This window comes from Haliotis asinina, chromosome 7 (assembly GCF_037392515.1).
Source record: "Haliotis asinina isolate JCU_RB_2024 chromosome 7, JCU_Hal_asi_v2, whole genome shotgun sequence".
Lineage (NCBI taxonomy): Eukaryota > Metazoa > Mollusca > Gastropoda > Lepetellida > Haliotidae > Haliotis > Haliotis asinina.
In genome coordinates this window covers 49,443,278-49,464,665 of record NC_090286.1, presented here as the reverse complement: position 1 = coordinate 49,464,665, position 21,388 = coordinate 49,443,278, and the positions used below count along the sequence as shown (strand labels likewise).

General features: G+C 37.8%; 1 protein-coding gene across 1 annotated transcript in view; it reads left to right on the top strand.

The window, feature by feature from the left end:
- LOC137291822 (serine/threonine-protein kinase Sgk1-like) overlaps positions 1 to 21,388 on the top strand; it is a 109,834-nt gene that overhangs the window by 13,361 nt on the left and 75,085 nt on the right. Inside the window, exon 3 of the mRNA XM_067823358.1 lies at positions 12,778 to 12,861. Coding sequence (XP_067679459.1) covers positions 12,778 to 12,861 — 84 coding nt within the window. The remainder of the gene's footprint in view (positions 1 to 12,777; positions 12,862 to 21,388) is intronic.

Genomic DNA, 21,388 nt, shown 5'->3' with positions numbered 1-21,388 from the left:
ATCCTATGATTGACATCATGAGCACCGATCTACACAAGCAGGAAGACCATGGCAAGCATCAGCTAAGTGTTAATCTGATCCATCCCGGTGCAGCTATACTGTTGAAACACAGAATATTTGTAACCCGTGAAGATCAGGGGTTAGAATTTATCTTCAGTAATCCATATTTGTCGAAATAGGTGACTAAACAGGATTGTGTGATCAGGCTCGCTGTCTTGGTTGACACATTATGTCATCGTATTTCAATTGTGTAGATTGATGCTCATACCGTTAATCGCTGGATTGTCTGGTCCAAACTCAATTATTTACAGACCACCACCATATAGCTGGAATGTTGCTGAGTGCCGCATTAAAGTAAACTCACTCACTCACTCACTCACTCACTCACTCACTCACTCACATTACTTTTGCAGAAAATAGTTCTGGAGCTCTTTGTACAGTTAAATTTGTGGGGAAAACATGAAATAATTTTCACATAGTACTATGTGCAGGAAGATGGAATAGTTTACAATTAATCAGGTCTTGTTTGATGTTTTTAGTAATACCTGTGATAAGCAGCAAAAACTAACATCACCTTTCACTGACTTAAAAAATCTTTCAAATAAGGTTGGAGCTTATTATGGAAACAGGGGCTGATTTTACCATTTCTGTCAAACACAGGCTAGCCAAACAACCTTTAACATTTGAAGTGTACTTGACAAACCCACTCAGGGCTGGAGATTGAATCAAACCTCAGATATGGTCCCATCTCCTGACATAACATCACCCTATTTTTAAACAAGATGTCTAATTTTGGTGTGTGTGTGTGTGTTTCATCCAGGCCTCTCAGACACAAAGTGTTCCATTTCGATCCAGAATTTTAACAGTGCCAATCCCATCCTCCCCGGTGTAATTTTGCCAACTTGGCACAATATTTGGCTCAAGTGATTTGTATTGGCAATATTGATCAAAGTTCACGATCTTCATGGTCCAGATTTAGCTGAAATTCGCTGTTCTCACAGGAGCAGATGAGATCAATGGATGTTATATGTGCGCTTAGCAGTCTGGGGTTGGGTTTATGAATTAGGCCCTGATTAGGTTTAAAGGTGATAGCAAAAATATTTTTATTAATTTTGACGTGATTTGTGGTTTGGAGAAGAGAGGGGATATGTTAGTTTGACCTCTGACAATGAGATAGGACAGAGATGTCTGTGTCTCTCTTTCTGTAAGGGACATTGTGGATAAACAAGGGAAATAAAGGATGAAGAACAGCTAAATTAAGGGACAGGACAGGGCTGGTTTGAAGGATGTACTATAAATATCAGAGACACTCCTTAGTTGTTTGTATATTCAGTAATTTCAAAGTTTGATTCACTGATCAGTCATTGAAGCAGAATTCCCAATCAAGCAGGCATCAGGTTTCACATATTTGTTAGCTATATCATAAAGACAGAAAAAACTCCATTAGGGCTTCACATGATCCTGTTTAGGGAATCAAACCCAGGCCTTCAGTATCACCAGTGAACACGTTAACCACAGCCCCTTATGACATGAGAGATGACAAGTAGGCAGTCATTCAGAGGATATTTTTGTCCAGAAGACATTTACAAATGAGGCCTCAGGACATTTTACTTCTTCTTAATATTGAAAGATAGTCTGAAGTGGTGCAGGTTTTGGTGAGTGAGTTTAGTTTTACACCAGTTTAGCAATGTTGCAGCAATATCATAGCGGAGGACACCAGTAATGGCCTTGTTTACTCATGTGGCGAATTGAACCTGGATCTTCTTCTGCCCCGTTTACAATTAATCATTTGATTGTGTGTGTAATAAACTGCATGTCACATTGATAAACTCTCAGTAATGTACTATAAGTAATGCTAACAAGGAATCTAACCATAATAAGTGTGCTAATGAACATCTGATCATTACTATTATCTCTGTACTGAAAGGGTTGATTGTCTCAAATGAGATCACATCAATGAAGTAGGACAAGACTTTTTGTTTACCTGAAAGAATATTGACATGTTCACCAGAAAAATATTGCATACAAGTCTTGATTATACCTTCATGACAACATTTCAATACACTTGTCATCTCCTTGACACTTGGCATCTATCATACCACTTTAATTTAAAAGTGACTGTGTTTTTGACTTGTTTGTGTTATTGGGAAAGTATTATTGTACAAATGCAAGCTCAAGTCTGCTTTACGAAATATTGCTCAGTTCCAAAGTAAGTTGACACAAGATATAGCACTGAAAAAGTTTCTTTAACTAAAGCTGTAATGCTAAATTTTATTATTAATGGCTCTTATGCCATGGCTTATCAAAAGACAGCTTAATTAAATTCTTAATTAATGTTGTGATAATTACAAATAATCTTCTGTTTGTGCAAATGGTGAGTGAGTGGTTTGTCTTGTTTCATAAAATTTTACACCTGTATCCCATTATCCCATTTGATTGCTACATATCTTCTGGCTGAGTCTTGACTGTAACAGGGATTCAGAAATGATATTAAAATTACTAAAGAAAAAAATTTGATTAAGATAATAGCACTGTACATTTACAATGGAATCATGTCTTCCATTATGCTGTATGATTTGAAGACCCTAACAATTAATGGTGTGTCGAGAAGAACTGTCCAAACTAGACACTCCACTGGACTGGTGACAGACATTTGTATTGACAGCTTGGGTTTGGGGGATTAATTATTAAAGAGGTGGTGGTCTGGTCCCATCCCATCTGCAAACCAGTCAATACATCCTAATGGTATAGCCCCAGGAAAATACAACATAGAGCATGCACAGATCTTGCAGGCAATGTGAATCAAATCATTACAGTTTCGTGTCACATTATATAGTTTCAAGTATGAAGTTTCTATATTTGTTGCATTCTTAGTACATCTGTGTAAGTTCATTGAGGTAGTTCGGCAACCAGGTGGTTAAAGCATTTGCTCATCAAGCCAAAGATCCTATTTCGATTCCCTGGTTACAATATGGGAAGGCCATGTATACTCGGCGTCATTATTGAAGGGTCAGTTAGTAAATAGTTCATTGAAAGATGATGCACTTACAAATATTGAAACAATTCAGTGCATATCAAGGTTTATTGTGTTAGCAAGCGGGACACATGAAAGCAAGTGACAAAAAATTCCTACAGTACTGACAATTATGAGCTGTATAGACCACCCCTCAAAAGTCAAAACAACAAACGTTACTCAGACAGTGCATCAATATCGTGTGTAACCTCCTAGAGCTTCCACGACACGTGCACCTATTCCTCATGCTCCTAATCAAGTTCATGAAGTAGGGTTGTGGAATTGCATCCCATTCATCCAAAAGAGCTCTCATGAGTACTGCAAGATCCACTGATGCTGGATGGCACCTGTAAACACGATGACCCAGTTCATCCCATGCAAGCTCAATAGGGTTGAGGTCTGGTGAACACGCTGGCCATTCCAGATGCTCTACGTGTTGTTCCTGAAGGAATTCCATCACCAGTCTTGCCCTGTGTGGCCTAGCATTGTCATCTTGCCATGTGGAGGGTCGACCATAGAAACCATGTATGGCCTGCAAGAAAGGTACTGCAAGAGGAGCCAAAATCTCATCCTGATAGCACTGACCTGTCAGACTTTCATCAGTGGATAAAACTGAAGACCACTGACGTTGATTCCACCGCCCATGACGTCTATCCCAACTCAAACGCACCTGCCTATGACGTGGTGTCAATGGTGAGCGAACTGCAAGCCGCCTACACTGAAGTCCACACGCCCTTAATCTTGGACGAACTGTGCTCCTGGATATCCTTACATTGTTAACATTGAAATGTTCTGTCTGGAGATCAGCAGAGTTGAGGTCTATCCTGACGAACTGTGGTGACTCTGGGATGACCTGGAAGTCGTGCATATTCCACAGTCCCATTAGCTCTAAATCGTTGCCAAAGTCTACCAATTGCACTCTGACTCACACTGAATCAATAAGCCACCCCCTACTGTGTTTGACCAGTTTCCAAGGACGCTACAGCTTGACCTTTTTCAACAGGTGTCGAAAAATGTCTCATAATGAGGACCAATTCAACCATGAAACTGACCAGATAAAAGCAACAAAACAATGCTTACCGACGTGTAATTATTTACACATTTCACACGTCTTGAAAAGCATGTGCAACCCATTGCAGGTAGCTTTCCATGTTAATGAAATTAACCAAAAAGGCACAGTTGTGATGTGAACTTATTGGCATTAAAAATGACAAAAACCTCATTATTATGACCTGGTGTCTTTGTCCAAGCTGTGAAAAAGGTTATGAAACATTGGATATGGGCATTATTATAAGTGAGTTAACGCTTTCATCAAACAGTATCAAAACAGTATTAAAACACTATTAAAACACTATTAAAACACTATTAAAACACTATTAAAATTTGACCCTTCGATAATGATGTTTAGTATAGTTAACAGCCATATTTATGGAATATTGCTAACAGTGGCGTAAAACCATATTCACTCACTCTTGTACATTAATTATCAACAGATGTCATTCATATGTAGTATGAATGTTTGGTGGAGTCATAATTGCAGATCACTCAATAAAAACAGGGTGTTTATGGTGGCAGTCTGTTTTGTCCATAAAGGGTAGTGAGGTAGCCTAGTGGTTGAAGTGTCCACGTCATGCTGATGCCACAATGGGCGATATGTAGCGAGCAGATTTCTGTTGTTCCTCCCCTACACTTTGCTTGAAAATTGCTAAAATTGGCATAAAATCCAAATCCATCTTACAGACACACCTGTCCATGCACTCACTCACCCATGTACTGTGTGGTTTACACACGTTAATTGTCAGGCCCTATCTAAACCTCATCCGTCAATCGTGAGCGTTTTTGCTATTAAAACCCTGCTAACTCATGACGCAGAGGCCTGACGTATGACAATGGATTAAAAGGTGTGCAGAGCCACGCGCAATGGCTAGTATTGGCTGTTCCACAATTACAGTAATTAGATACATATTGACCAGAGGTTAATACTGAATGATTGCAGTGTGAACTGCCCTTGAAGAACTCAGGCAGATTTTGTGGTCGAATCATTTATATTAATAGCTGTCCTGGTTTTCATCAAAGTCAGCTTTGAGAGTATTTCAATCCTTCAATGGTACTTCGTTGTTTGATTAGCATTTTCGAAGTCAAGGAATTATATGTTGGTTGGTGTGTTATTTAATGCTGAACTCAGGAACATTTCAGTGATCAACAGTATGAACATCAATGAACATCAATGAACACATCTGGGATACAGTGACGTGTCAACCAAATCAATGAGTCTTTCATGAAGCATCAACCCATTCTTATCTTCTCATGGTGTCAATCACTTGTTTTGTATGGTCCACACATGGCAGTTATTCTGGATCCCTTTAGCCAAGGGATACATGGGACTAGCGCTGTGACTGGGACGATTGTGTGGTGATGTCCATTTGGTGCAGATCCTTGTTCATGGTTGTGTTCACTAGCTTGTCTGGTCCATGCTTGATGGGGACAGTGGGGTGGCCTAATTGTTTAGCATTCACACGTCATGCCAAAGATCCGGGTTCGATTATTAAACACCTTTTGCTCTGTAAGAATTTTCATATACTTCTCATGTTTCTGTTCATGGTACAAAACATTTCTGGTGTTCCCTGCAGTGATATTGCAGGAATATTGCTAATAAAGGCATAAAACCATACCCATTCACTAAAGGTACAAAACAACTGATGGAATGATACAATGGGGGAACTAGCCTTCTCTACGTATGTAGAGTCTGTGGGTGTAACCCAGGGGTTAAATGTTTGGTCATGACACACTGAAGGCTTGGGCTCGATTAACCTGTAAGTCTGATGTCCAATGGCTATTTCTGGTGTGATGTCCAATGGCTGTTTCTGGTGTGATGTCCCATGGCTGTTTCTGGTGTGATGTCCCATGGCTGTTTCTGGTGTGATATCACACCATGGCTGTTTCTGGTGTGATGTCCCATGGCTGTTTCTGGTGTGATGTCCCATGGCTGTTTCTGGTGTGATGTCCCATGGCTGTTTCTGGTGTGATGTCCCATGGCTGTTTCTGGTGTGATGTCCAATGGCTGTTTCCGGTATGCCCGTCCGTGATGTAGGTAGAATATTTCTATAAGCAGCTTAAAACCATACTATACATGCTTACTCACACTGACGTCAGTATTTTCGTAGTTAAGTCTTCCATATTGATTGTGACAGTAAATGTCGGTGAGCCGCATTATACATCCATTGATCCTCGCCTCTGTTTTTGATCTGGCCCAGAAATGAATGTTATAAACCTGACATTATGAATATTAATAGGTTTTTGTGAGATATGGTGAGTGACTCCACATGTAGTAGTTCTTCATGTGGTGATTCAAATAGACACATGGAGAAGATAGCAAAGGGAATCTATTTCATTCATAATATATGTGGAAAAGTGATTGATAAGATTGCCAATTTCAGCTAAAAGAAATGTTTTTATTTGAAACAGACTTAGAAATAATAATCAGCATAAACTCACCATTTGTGTTATTTTAGCTACTGGGCAAGATAACAATGAGGCAAGATAGTCATCTCTCTACAGCATCACAAAAGTGTAAGCTTTTAGCAACAACTTTGTAATATCACTCTATGCAACAGCAGAAATGGACTTCATATCCATGTAACCACCTTTGTAACCAAGATTTCAGAGCAATGAGTGAATGTTCTACCATCAATGTGTCCATCATCCCCCATATGTTTGTAAGGTTCTTAATTATATACCTGAATGTCTCCTTCTCTAGATCCTGTTATTTAACTTTTTCCAATCCTTATAATAAAAGATGTCTTATTTGATCGGGTGGTCAGACTCTCTGTCTTTGTTGAAAGACCTGTGAAGATCAAGATTAGAATTGCCTGTTATAAGAGGTGACCAACAGGATCACGTGGTTGACACATCATTGTATCACACTTGTGTAGTTCAGGGCTCATGCTGTCGACCAGTGGATTGACTGCTCCAGACTTGATCATTTACAGACCGCTGGAATATTGCGTGCAGTGTGAAATAACGATCAATGAATCAATGTTAAAACGAAATGGATGTTATTGTATCCCATTTGGTTGGTGGGGTAGCAAAGCAGTTTAAGCATCTACTTGTCACGCTGAAGACCTGAGTTCGATTCCCATATGGGTACAATGTGTGAAGCCCTTTTCTGGTGTTCCTGCCATGATATTGTTGAAATAATGCTGGAATATTGCTAAAAACTCACTCCGAATTGCTTAGGCTGATGTTCCTGTTAGCAGTCATATTGTTTTGGCAAGACCTGACTATTTAAGTATTACCATTATATAACTAGTGTGAGTGAGTTTGGTTTTATTCTGCTTTTAACAATATGATATAACATCACGTCCGGGGACACCAGAAAAGGTCTTAGCACACTGTACACATGAAGGGAATGTGTCATCAGTGTGACAAACCAGCTCGTTAACCACTAGGCTACCCACTGCCCTTTACATAGCTGTAATATTTCTGATAGTGTCAGTTACAACTACATAACAAAATTTAAGTAATTGATAATATGACACACATACTTTAAGACACATACACTCTTTTGCATGTAATCGGAGAATTAAGTGGGAAAGTTTTTTCTTTTACATACAAAACACGTGCCTGTACAACCTTGGTAGGAAGACTGATTACTTAGTAACATGATAATCCACAAAGACCTTGAGCTCAAAGTTTCATGTTGACATGTATCAAGCACAAAGTAGATAACCCATCTGTACATATGTCTGCCTTGCATTACAGCTCATGCATCATAAGCTGTGACACTAAACGTGTTACCATTGTAACAATTAGGACTGGCCAGATAAGGAGAGCGTATTAGCAATGGTGGCATTTCCATGCATGGTTGCTTGCTTGTTGCTCTAGGTAATATCTACCTGGAAGCTTGTCATTGTAATGATGAATAATAGTGTTTCCCTGAAGCATGCTTATCATCCTGCTGTTGTGGATGCTAGTAGTGATTATGAAGTTAATTACAATGTCAGGTTGAGTTATGAAACTGAACCAAGATGAATTGTGGAGTGTGTGTTATGTGTGTTGCTGGAATTATCCTACTTAAATGAAAGGTTTGATTGAGCTTATATGTTGCTGATCAGTCTCTTGTTCGTTCTGTATATAACGTAAAGATTAACATTTCCAAAATCACCTTTGCAATCCCAGATGACATCTTTGGGTTTTTTCCAAGGGTATCTTGATAATACTTTCAGTTCAAAGAGGTCTGATGATTTCTAACATGGCCAATTGGCAGCCATTATCACACCCAAGGTCTACAAAGCTGTTTGTTTGTTTCCAAGGATATCTTAGTAATACTTTCTGTTCAAAGATGTCTTATGATTTCAAACATGGCCAATAGGTAGCCGTCATCAGACCCACAATGATCCAGATTAGTCTTCTGGTCTTCAGCAACCCAATTGCTTATCATAAACAGGATTGATTGGGTGGTCAGGATCACAAGCAACAATAACAATTTATCTGTCTTATCACTATGTTTTCCTTAAGAGTTAAGAGTAAAGATGGTGACAGTGATCCCATTTGGGAGTAGAACCTTAGTCTAAGCATTAGGCAAACAGTTTCACCATTAAGCTACAAGCATCTGATAGGTTACAGGCCAACAGAACATGGATTGCATGATAAGAATGATGATACTGGAGTCGATGATGTTGGTGATGCTGTAGATGCCTTGAATGATGGTTGACATTCCAGACTTTTTGATCATATACATGGTGATCAAACACACTAACCACTTGGCTACCCTACCAAGCACTAATGAATAAATATGAATGTGATGACGATACTTTGGTGTTAGTATCAATGAGGTTATTGACCCTGATGACTGCTGCTGGTGATAATCCAGAATATGATGACGATTCTGAAGGTTTTTCCAATAGAACATACTGTTTTAATCTTGGTAACTCTGTGCATCTGTGTTTCATGGATAAACATGGCCTAACTGGTTGAAACTGCAGACAGTATGTTCCATCGTGTCTGGCTTCCATCACTCCCAGATGTCAGAACGCTGGCAGTTTCATCAGCCATGGTGGTACAATTCCACATGTAACCACATTAACACAGAACCCGTTCATGCTGGCCAGAGAATCCAGTTATATGCATCATGTTTAGAGTCCAATGTTGATGTTTTTTTCATGATCCATCTCAAACTGGTTTGCAGTGGTAAGTAATAGCACTATCATTATGTTCAGGTTCGTTTTTGTATTATTGAATTAAAATTACATACAGTCATTGCACAGTTTGATGTGCATAGTTAGTTGTTTGATCTTAAGTTGCTCTTGCAGTTTCATGTAATTATAGTAATAATTATATTGAAAAGTATCATATACTCTACAGATGTAGGTGAACATGTTTCATGGCTTGCAACCTCCACAATTATTTCCCAAAGGACAGAGAATCCATACAGCCTCATATTTCCTCATTACTGATTGGTTGCTCTCTCAATACTGGGTAACTGTGTGTATTTTCTGGTTAATTGGTTTTTCTTTTATTATGGGCCTGGATATTTCTAGAACCACACTCACACATGTATAATGCATGACCAATAATCTGGCTATATGTGCTGCACATACAGTTTGCATGAATCTATTGAAAACATACTCTGTAAATGTATAGCTCATTACACTGTCTTATTTAATTTTTTTGTGTCACCAAAACTATTGATGAGAAGAAAACATATGAGTAATGAATAAGTCTCCTACTTTTTTCTTGACTATATTGGTAGATATGAAATGCCTTGTGTCTGGAATCCATATGTATAACTACACAGGCCAGGTGGTTTCAGGTGTTCAGCTCCCGGGGTAGAATAGGCCTTCAGCAACCCATGCTTGCCATAAAAGGCGACTCAGCTTGTCGTAAGAGGCGACTAACGGGATCGGGTGGTCAGGCTGGCTGACTTGGTTGACGCATGTCATCGGTTCCCAATTGCGCAGATCAATGCTCATGTTGTTGATCACTGGATTGTCTGGTCCAGACTCGATTATTTACAAACCGCCGCCATATAGCTGTAATATTGCTGAGTGCGGCTTAAAACTAAACTCACTCACTCACTCACTCACTCACTCACTCACTCACTCAGGTGTTCAGCAATCTACTGGAAACTCGTATTAGAACTACGTACCTGTATTACCCTATTACCTCAAATAAGCACACTAGGAGTGCTGAGAAACAATGAGGAACGTTGACACAATAAGTATTACAGATTGAATGGTATTGAACAGAATAATATTTAAGTTGAATTAAACAAAAACTTCTTTAGCAATATTAACAGATTATTGTATGAGGTACAGGTACAGTTCATGTGCTCGAGTTTCCTATAAACCAATTTAGAACACGCGCACACGCAATTCCAGAACATGTCAGATGCCTAACTGCCAGCACACAATGTCAGCGATCTAACACACTAAGCTACTCTATGTGGCTTCAACTAAAATGGAAGTCTCACAGCTGGTACTCTAGATCACATACTTTGAACCCTGTGACATGTGTGTATTTATTTTTCTTTTGAAGCCAAAGCAAGCAAAATATACTAACACTTTATTTGTACTGTTAGAGTTTTAATATTGATAAAAACAAAATATCAGTGCTAGAGAAAAATCTGTCTTGAGTAGATTCCATATGGTACAAAAGACAATGGAGAGATGAAAATAATGTTAACACTTGTGATGACAGAAGGAGTTCATGAAAAGGTTATTGTTTCCCATTTTTGTTTATTTACTGCATGGTAGTAAAACATTAGCCATGTCATTCTTGTCTATTGAAGGAGTGTTGACTGTAGTGCCAGAGTACAACCCTTACGATGAGGGGAATAGAACCTAGGTCTTTGTTGTGATGATTTGAACCTCTGTGCTACATAACCAATCCTGATACAGACTCCTTATCGAATTACAATGATATTTCATGATTTGATAAATCAGTGGCATCGCCATTATTAGCTTCAGGGTTTCTCTGTCATTGCTTGTACAACAAGGAAGTCTTGCAGCTAAAGGACTTTCTTCTCACATTCTCAAGAGCCATCATTCCCATGCAACATTATTTACAACACTACTGTTATGCATTTGAATGTACTGATCGCTCACTGGGATGAAGCCACAGTTTTCAATCTAGGTGTATGACAAAATCATATTCTGATTGATTGTTGATATCAAGCCCAAAATTCTGTGCTCGAGGTTTACATGACATGTCATTCTTGAATACTTGACAGTATATTATTCTGAAAATACTTGCTCATGTTTTGGGATACTAATCAACATGAATGAATTAATGACTTTAATTTTTACCATGTTCCTCTAACCTTAACCTCTAGGACCTCAGATTTGCCTGGAATGGACAATTCTGAAATATGCTTTGAAATATTTTTGCTTAAAGTACAATGCTAAACAAAATTTTAAAATCTCAAATCCTATATAGAAAATAATGACTCACAAATTTTAAAATTGTCACTCACTCCGTTAAAAATTGTTCTTGACAACCATTTTTTCAAGGCTAATGAAAAACATTTGTTGAAGTTGGTGATATAAAGCTGTGGCGACAAGGATATCCATGGCATTTTCATGTGTCGTAATAATAATACCCTGGATAATCGAGGATGTCATACTATTAAAAGGTTACATGGTTTTCACCAAGATAACAAATTTCTGTCTCCAAACATAAAAACAGGCAGAACTAGTTTCATTGCAGAACCCGATCACTGAAGTATGTTGCAGGGTTGGAACAATCATTAGTATTGCTTTAGCATTTGTTACTTCTTGTAACCCTTGTTCAAACATCCAGCTGATGACTTGGTCAGAGGAATGTTCTCTGACCTAACCTTATGTACATGTTGTGTAGACAGTAGGGCTCAGTTATCAAGACATCTGCACAGACATAACATAGTACTGAACAAATCAACAGCTCATCACACAGAGGTCAAGCACCACTTTCAGTATCTGAACAATCATCTTTCTTTGTGGCCAGCTGATTAACCAAATCTTCTTTCTAAGCTTAATCCACAAAATGTTGACAGTGTTTAACTCAGTGGAAAAGAAACCCCAGAAATAAACACAAAGGCATTGTCTTGCCAAATATTGAAATCCCGTCCCCTTGAGCACCTGAGTGTTAACATTGAGTAAACTGGACCCAGCTTGTCGAGTGATACATTTCATCCCTTCTAGTCAAACCTGTCACAGATGACATCACTTCATGTTCCATAGGCCAGGGTCCTGTCGACAAGATGATCACCTCAATGAAGTCGTGCATGCCTGGCTAATGAGAACATAATCTGGTGTATTATAATGGCGGAGTGATGTCACTAGCGGCTGATGCCAGTTCATTCATTTGCTCGATCAATCGCGCTGTAGAGAGGTATACACACACACACACAGTCAGTGAAACAGTGAGATGGAGGCTCCCCACCATGCTTAAATCTCCCAATACTTGAACTAGGATGGAGGGAAGAAGGCTGTTTTCTTGTATGCATCATGGATATATATTGTGTGGGATATGAAGCTCTGGCATCTTGGTGTATATTCATTTGGCAAACAGGCACATTTATCGCATGACAATGACGACTTGTTCTGTCATCTGTGGACAAATGTTCTGTGATGAAAGCAACAGTATGGGTTTTCTGTATCACCTCATCTGACCAGTGACTGCGCTATTTGGACATTGATTGCTTCATAATGGGAAGAAGGAAAAAAAGTAACTTTCGTTCCAAGAGACGATTTCTGGACATGATATGCCGTTTTCTCCCCTTGCAGGTGTACAAAGTGGTTGTCAACGCCGATGAACAGTCATGGTTCATCTTCCGAAGATACAATGAGTTCCATTCACTTTATGAAAAGGTAAGATTATTTTGGTTCACACCATATGTAAGAATTGCTTTGTTCCATGAATTTCATGTTCAACTTATCTGTAGGAATCGCCTCACAGAGGTCACTGTTCATTTTCACCTTTATTATAGCATGTTGACATACATGTAAAACATGTAGTCATACTAGGGCTGACTGAGAAGATTGATAGTCAGAAATATCGTCAGTAGGAAAACCTATTGATGATTATCAGTGTGAAAATAGTGTCATATATGATGTCATATATAAAGTTACTTGACAGTTTTGATGTACTCACACTATGCGCAGTATCTTCTAGGTTTCTCTACATTATGTTTAGGATTTTGTTTTGTTAGTAACCTATGCATGAACATGTCACCACTCGCCAGTGTTCTGAAATATATGAATATTTATCTTATCTATATGTATCAGTAAATGATCAATGTTTACTTAACAATTATTGATGTCTGTGATCTGTCAATAGGCCTCCCCAAGTCACACTCAGGTGGTTTAGAAATGTATTCAGTTATATTAGCTTTCATATGGTTAATTTAGTGATCTTTTCTCACATGAAGCACAAAACTGATGATAGAAGTATATCATTCCTGTATTTTTATATTTGAAGATTAATCTTTCTTTTTGTAGAAATTTTGTACCATATTAGTATGAATTCTCGACTTCCTATGACGCCCAAAACATGGCATGAATGTATGGCTTGAGTTTGCCTTAAATAGTTCTCTGAACATGTTATTTTCATCCCGTAATTGTTTACCTTTGATTTTTAAAACAATTGTGCAAATGTAATATTGATATTTTCATCACATATCATACATTCAGTGAGGTAATATTACAGGCGTCAGCTGCACTGGTAGACAGGAAAAAGAAACTAGTGGGTTTTCTTCGTATATAGCATCTAAATCTGATCACAGGAAACTATACAAGTAGGATTACCGTGAGCTTCAAGGCCAGGGATACAGCTTTGAGTTTCTTTGTGCTATTGATCAATGGCAGTTTTTCTCTCAAGAGCACCTATTCAGGTCAAAGATTAATTCAAACAAATGAGCCTGTGGAAAGAATTGGTCAGACTCTCTTTATAAAATACATGGATATGATGTATGATAGTGCTGTGTCTATGACCTTTAATGATGATGACAAACAAGGATGTATTTTTGGTTATGGAAAGTATTTACAATTCTCTCAACCCTCCCTTAGAAAATTGTTAAGATTTATAGAGACCATTTCATAATATTTTTTTTGCTTTCTAATTGGGCAGAAGTGTTTACCTTAAATCCTGAATTAAACACCAATGTTTCTTTCCTTGATTCTCAAGGGCAATGGGAGTGCCTAGAGGTGAAAGCTCATCACACAGAAAAGTTTGATTCCCCATATGACTACAATTTGCAAAGCCCATTTCTGGTGTCCCCTGCCATAATCTCACTTGAACCCTACTAAATGCTGCTGAAAACACATTGACTCAGTAGTTTCTATTAGACATCATGAATTCAAGATACTTTAACAATATCCAGTTTGACAGTTCCTGTAAATACATTAATTTGAGTATGAAAGTATTGTGAAATATGTAACCAATACATAGAAAGACTGAATGACTCTTTCTTTATGTGTACATATAGGAGTATATTGCATGTCTCATTCTCTTGCCAGAAACACTGACATACCAAACAGAGCTCATGATAAATAAGGTCATTAAGCGCTAGATTTAGACTGTGAGTGCCTCTCTCCAAGGTTAGTGTCATGCAAAGTCAGTCTGTGTACACAAGTTGATCAAGCAGTTGTGACAGTCTTCAATGGCGTATGACGTTGTCTTTGTTCTTGGTAATGTTTGAAATAGTTGTATAGTTACAAGAAAAACATTCATGTAGCAGGGCTTCAGATAATTTTTCAACACCAGAAGTACATGATCCTTATGTTTTCAATGCAGGAATACTGGAAAACCTTAAAAGTACAGAAGAATGCCAGTAGTCTTGTGTTTCATTTCATGTGCGCATCACATTGCTACCCTTGTGCAAACAGCTCAATAAGCAATAATACAAGGCTTTTCAGATAAATATGTCCATAAATGATTCTAAGACCATGCACTAGTGTGTATCTGCTACGTTTACTCAATTATTTTTCACCATAGACTAACTACTAAGTCTCTGAAATGAACATCGTTCAAAAATAATAATATCATGAAATGGAGCCCTGAAACATTCTTCATTTTCAGAAGATAAGGGAATCTGGACTTGCCACATTTTCTAGACTTGCATGGGCTTTCTTGGATATACTTGCTTCAGGGTGTGTACGACAGCCTATTCTTACCGTATTATGCATATTTTTTATCTGTACACGCACCAATACAGCCCTAATCTGGAGCAGTGATGTAGTGAATAGCACAGTAACAGCAATCATGATGAATTCAATACACAGGTTGTTATGTAAGAGGGAGTGCACTACACTTTTCATAACTATAGTTACAGCCTGTAGGATCTTCATCATTGACCACACTCTCTCGTCTAAATATTACTTTGAGTTTCTTACTTTTCATTTCATGGAAGTTAAATGGCATGTAAAAAGCAAATGATTGCCCAGCAGTGTCAAATTTGTCATTGTGATTGTCTTTCTTGAATTTTAATTTGTTAAATTCTAAATTTTGGTACTATTGGTAATCTTTTTTTTTTGTTCGAAAGTTGAACTACAATTATTTTCATAATGCATTCTAGGCCAAAGGTCAAGACTCACATTAAGATGGTGACACATTAGTGTCATGATTTACTATTAACAGCTCCAGTGGCCGAACCCTTTGGTCTGGAGGTGGATGGGTCTTCAGCGTTTACCCATGCTGTGTATTTTGTTTGTTGTTTACGCCACACATAGCAGTATTCCAGCTATATGCCAATAGTCTGTAAATGTTCAAGTCTAGACCAGCGTATTCATGATCAACATCATGAGCATCAATCTTCTTAAATGGGATATGATGACATGTGTCAGCAAGCCTAACCACTCATCCCATTAGTTGCCTGTTATGACACACATGGATAGGAGAAAACAAATTCCTTTGTAAGGGTGGCCTGAAAGGACTTCATATATATATATCTTATCCCAATGAGTGCTCATGATGTCATTTACTTGATCTGGTTGCCTAGACTTGATTATTCACACATGAATGTCATTTTGTTAAAATAATGCCGAATGTGGCATTATCCCCTTTGAGTGAGTGAGTGAGTTTATTTTTACGCTGCGCTCAGCAATATTCCAGCTATGTGGCGCCGGTTTGTAAATATTCGAATCTGGACCAGACAATCCAGTGATCAACAACATGAGCATCGATCTGTGCAATTAGGAACAATGACATGTTTCAACCAAGTCAGCAAGCCTGATCACCCGATCCTGTTAGTCGCTTCGTATGGCAAGCATAGATGCCTTTTATGGCAAGTTGTCCCCTTCAAAAGTCATCAGCAAACAACTTATGCAAATCACCAGTCTGAAAATGAAAACAAATGAATATTCTCAAGACTAATGAGTCATCACAATGTTACATGACATAGTGATCATTTACCTAAAGTACATGTCACATTCACTATTTGATGTATTTGACAATTGAATTATTTATGGTATTTCCCGTTTTCACATAATTTAACCCTGCCATGCATGGCAGTGAATGATAGGAAAGCCCTGTTATCCCCTGACAATACTGAGCAGTACCAACAAGAAACAATTCTCTTCAGTTAATGGCACTCTGGTACAAAGATAACATTAACAGTGGTAGTTATTGTTCAACTGAAAACCTGCTTACTCAGAGGCCATTCCACTGAATTATTTAGTTCCATGAATGTTTGTAGATCCTGTGGGTCGTTCAAATCTGTTTGTGGTCGAGGGAAGCAGCATCGCTCCTTTCTTTCCAATGATTAAATATTTACCTAGCTTGACAACGTTTTTACCAAGTGCAGATTGTGTAATGAGTTTTCAACACAGAAGATGGTTAAATGGTACAAAAAATGTTTAGCGTGAAAACAAGATTGTTTACTGTGGAGAAAGAAGCATCTGAGGTGATCAGTAGATCTGGTGTTAGGGAACTGCGGTTAGCAGATCTCATAAATTGGTATATGTGTGAAGTCTGTCTCACCTGAGACTTCCCTAACACTTTTAGATGAACAATTGTTGTCAGAAGTGTTGAACTCTGCTCACTTGACCTCAACCACTCAACCACTCACCAAAACCCCACTCACTCACTCACCTACAGATTAGAGATATTTAAAATAAACTACTTTCTTCATAATTAAATGTCTTGCCATGTAGAGTGACAGTAAGCATGTGTGGTGTAAACCATTACAGCTAGCTGTCATTCAATGTAACATGTTTTATGCACAAATACTGAATGTTGAGATGATAGGATATAAAATGTTTTTACATTTTATTGTTTTACATCAGAAGAATATTTTGTATAAAGTTCTACTTTACAACCATGGGGCTTAAGAATTTGGCAGAAAATGATTTTTGCATTCATAGTGCATAATTTACACATTATGAGGAATATAAGATTATAGATTTTCATGACGCAAATGTAAATAGAAAGATGCCCATATCGAAATCAATAAACACAACAAAGTCCTTCATTTAGAAATGCTGTCCGTCCAGTGAGTGCTGAGTACATAATATCACACCTGGTCATGTATATTACATCGATGTATCGTTGCCATATAGAAGAACACAATGGCAGGAGTAGGCCTGTAGTAATGTCACAACTACTACATTATAGAGAGGAAGGGAGTGAACAGGGCTGTTTGTGCACTGAAGTGCAAAGGGAGCCTATTGTCTGTTACACATATCTTTCTTGATGCACTTTTTAGACTTTAGGGTGATCATTACGTTCTAGACGATGACATTAGAGAATGTTTCAAAATGTCGCCTTTCACAGAAAAACAAAGGTATATATCCATAAAAAAAGTATCATAATTCATTTCTTCTTCTTCTTCATTACTTCTGTCACATGGCTGAAATATTGCTGAGTGCAGTGTAAAACTTAACTCACTCACTCACTCTTTATTACGCGAAAATGTCAGTATGTATTGCTGGTGGAACAGAAGATGCAGTGTTATCATTAATATTTATAGCTTCTATAAACTGAATGCATATTTCATAATTTGGGTTGTGGTTAGGAATAAAGAAAAAATAAGGAAACATAGATTTAGTATCTGTGACATGTAGGAAGCTTAAGGGCACTGTTGGTCTAAGTGCTGAAGGTGGATTTATCTCCCTTGCCATTCTGGGGTCCTCTGATTAAAGATTTCAACAGTGGTAAAGTTTTGTGTCATGGAGTATCTGATCCTGAATTGAACTTAGTCCTTAGTCATTTTTTCTCTTGGGGAAGCAGTTATTGAACAAATTCTTTGTTCGAGATGATGCTCAGCAGCTGAAGTAAGTAGGTCTCTGAACAGATGTCATGAATTGTCTTCGTGAGGTATAAACCTTGTCCTTGTATCCTGACAGCATAGATTGTTGCACACATTTTAGATCAATTGATTGTCCTGTGCAGATTTGATTTACAGGCTGCCATTGTATGAAATATTTATGACTGTGGCCTTAACCAACAAACAGCCTGCTAATACACAATGATGAAGCAACAGTCTGACATCTGAGGTATCTGAAGTACTACTCACTCTAGTCACTATTTACTGTTGAGGAATGAGTGTTCTCATAAATTGGTATATGTGTGAAACCTGCGACCTGAGACCTCCCTCCCACTTTGAGCTGAAGAAAAGTTCACAGAAGTGTTAAACACCTAGTTCATTTGCACGCTCACTCACTTCAGTGTTGTTTGAATTTTGTCTCTAACTGAAGCTTCAAATGTATGTTAATGTAAACTGTTTTTGCCTGTCGTTTGAACCTATTTAGATGTCTATAAAACATCCAATTGTAAGAAGTGATCATAGGCTTTAAAGTTAACCAAAGGGAAATGTTTCATCTTGCTGAAGTCAAAATTTCTGGCTTTGAAACCTGACTTTTCCGATCCAGCTTAAAATCGTTCAAAGTTCATGTGCTGACAGCTATTACCAACTGTTCAAGTCTGCATGTTATTTTGTCAATTAATGACCAAGTCATGGTTGTATAATGCGTATTAAATCCACAACAAAGGCCTGGCAAGGGATATCGATATACTACAGATGTGGTAGCTCCAATTTGATCACATTGAGGTTAGTTGTGGTTTCATAAGTATCTGTTAGATTTCAGTGTAGCAATAGTCAGGACTTGCCATTGAAAATATAACAGAAGGGCTGATAAAAAAAAGCATTATTTCCTAGCTGGATGTTACCCAAGATTTTACAGATTTTCTTGGCATTTTTCCAGTTATCTCCCATCGTATCATTTCATTTTGCTCATGGAAATTAAACAAATGATACCTTTTTAAACTTACAATCACTGCAAAACATAGACTAACAACCAGTTGCTAAAATGAACATATTTTACAGAAAAACAAGTATATAACCAAAAAAGATAATATAATAAAAAGGCGTCCTAACACTTCATGCATTCTTCATTTTTTAGACTGTTGAAATCTAGACTTGCCACATAATCTAGACTTGCATGGGCTCTCTTGGATATGTTTGTTTCAGGATCTGTTTGACAGACTATGCAAAATATTACATGTATTTTGCTGTAAATGGCCTATTCTCAATGCAGGACCCATGGTAGGTCTTGGATGGAAGATTGGCCTTCAGTAACCCATGGTTGGTGACTAACGAGATCGAGTGGTCTGACTTGCGGATTTGGTTGACACAGGTCATTGGTTCACAGTTGCACAGATCAGTGCTCATGCTGTTTATCGCTGCATTGTCTGGTCCAGACTTTATTATTTACAGACTGCCGCTATATAGCTGAAAATTGCTGAGTGTGGCATAAAACTAAGCTCACTCACACACTCTTAATGAGGGTATAACATGGTAAGGCAGCAAGCTTGGAAACAGCAGGTTGGACTATCACTTACATCATTTCAAAAGACAGGTATAGGAAAAGATGCCAGTCACATAATAATGAAGTCACTCATGTTTCAATATGTAGGTAACCTTTCAGCGACATAATTCAGTTAGCAATAAGTCATTGTTAAGAAATGATCATATAGATCTTCAGAGTGTGAGAAGACTTACAGTGACTTCACCGATCAACAACATATGGCTAACAATGGACAACGGTTGTTGCTGCAGACATGGTGGATTTTCTTCCAGTCTTTGAAAGTCATTGATTCAAAGAGAGCTTGTAGAACTCATGAATGTCAGAGTGTGTGGACCTCTTTCAAAACCTTTCCTCTCACTCCCTCAGAAAACTGTGTTATGATCATTACAAATCAGAGTATTGTTGTTTTGCACTATTGACGTTTCTTGGGTACAAGTGAGTAAAACCAAGAATATCTGTTCTTCATTCAACATGATGTATTCCAGTCAGCCCCCAAACCCAAATCACATGAAAGTAAGAACAGTTTCCTTAAAAAACCAGGATTAATCCTACTTGTGAAATGGGTTATTCCATGGCAGGGGCCTGGCATTTGACTTGCCTTCTTTTGTGATTGAGTTTTAAAGAAGGGATGACAGACAGCACACTCAATTGGCAGTCATGAAAAGGTAATGTCAGAGTGTGTCAAGTACTATGATACCATGAATAGTTTCACAATTTTATCTTGAAGTGATGTTTATGGAGTTTTGCACGATCATGCAAGCAAGACACATGGGAAATGAACTTGCTGTTCAGTCTCCAAAGTAAAGTTTTCTAAGGCCAGGCAAGTGTTCTTCCTTGTTTTATGGACTTTTGTCCCAGAAAACTGAAAGGCAGATGTAAGTGAGTCAGTTAAAATTTTAAGTAATATTTCAGCCTTATTGTGACATAAAAAGTATTAAGTTAACAATAACCCCAATTAAATTATGAAAACCTGCCAACTAAGCACTGTAAAATAATTAGATTAACACAGTTGGAGGATTAAAACCAACAGCTAACCTTTAAAATGTAACCGCAGACAATACGATATAAAAAACAGGCTTGAGATCACCAGCAACTGAAGGTGGATCACCAACAGGCAGGATGGGAAAAAAAATGGAAAAAAAACCCTGAATCACCTGTCAAAGTAATATTCCCTTTAAATACAAAAGTATTTTTCATTTGTCAATTTATTAATGGTGAAACACAGTATGCAATATAAAAGTATGTTTTTCATATGTTATTATTTGGCAACTAAAAGCATTAGGATTTTATTTTTTGAGTGGGAAAAATTCATTTTACATTTTTTTCTTATACGACCAGCCAAACTGTAAAACAAGAAATAAATTTGATCTTGCCTTAGGGAAAAACATACATCTACTAATTACAGAAAAACTGGTGTCCAGTTTCTATATCTGTGAATTGATGACATTGAACATTTGGTCAAACACAACTTGTTTAATAAAGATATGGTACTGAAAGGACCATGTTGCCTTTGGTCAATGATATCAAGAGGCTTCCAATTACAGTGTAGTACTAGTAAACAATTGGTTATTGATATACATACGTAACATCTGGA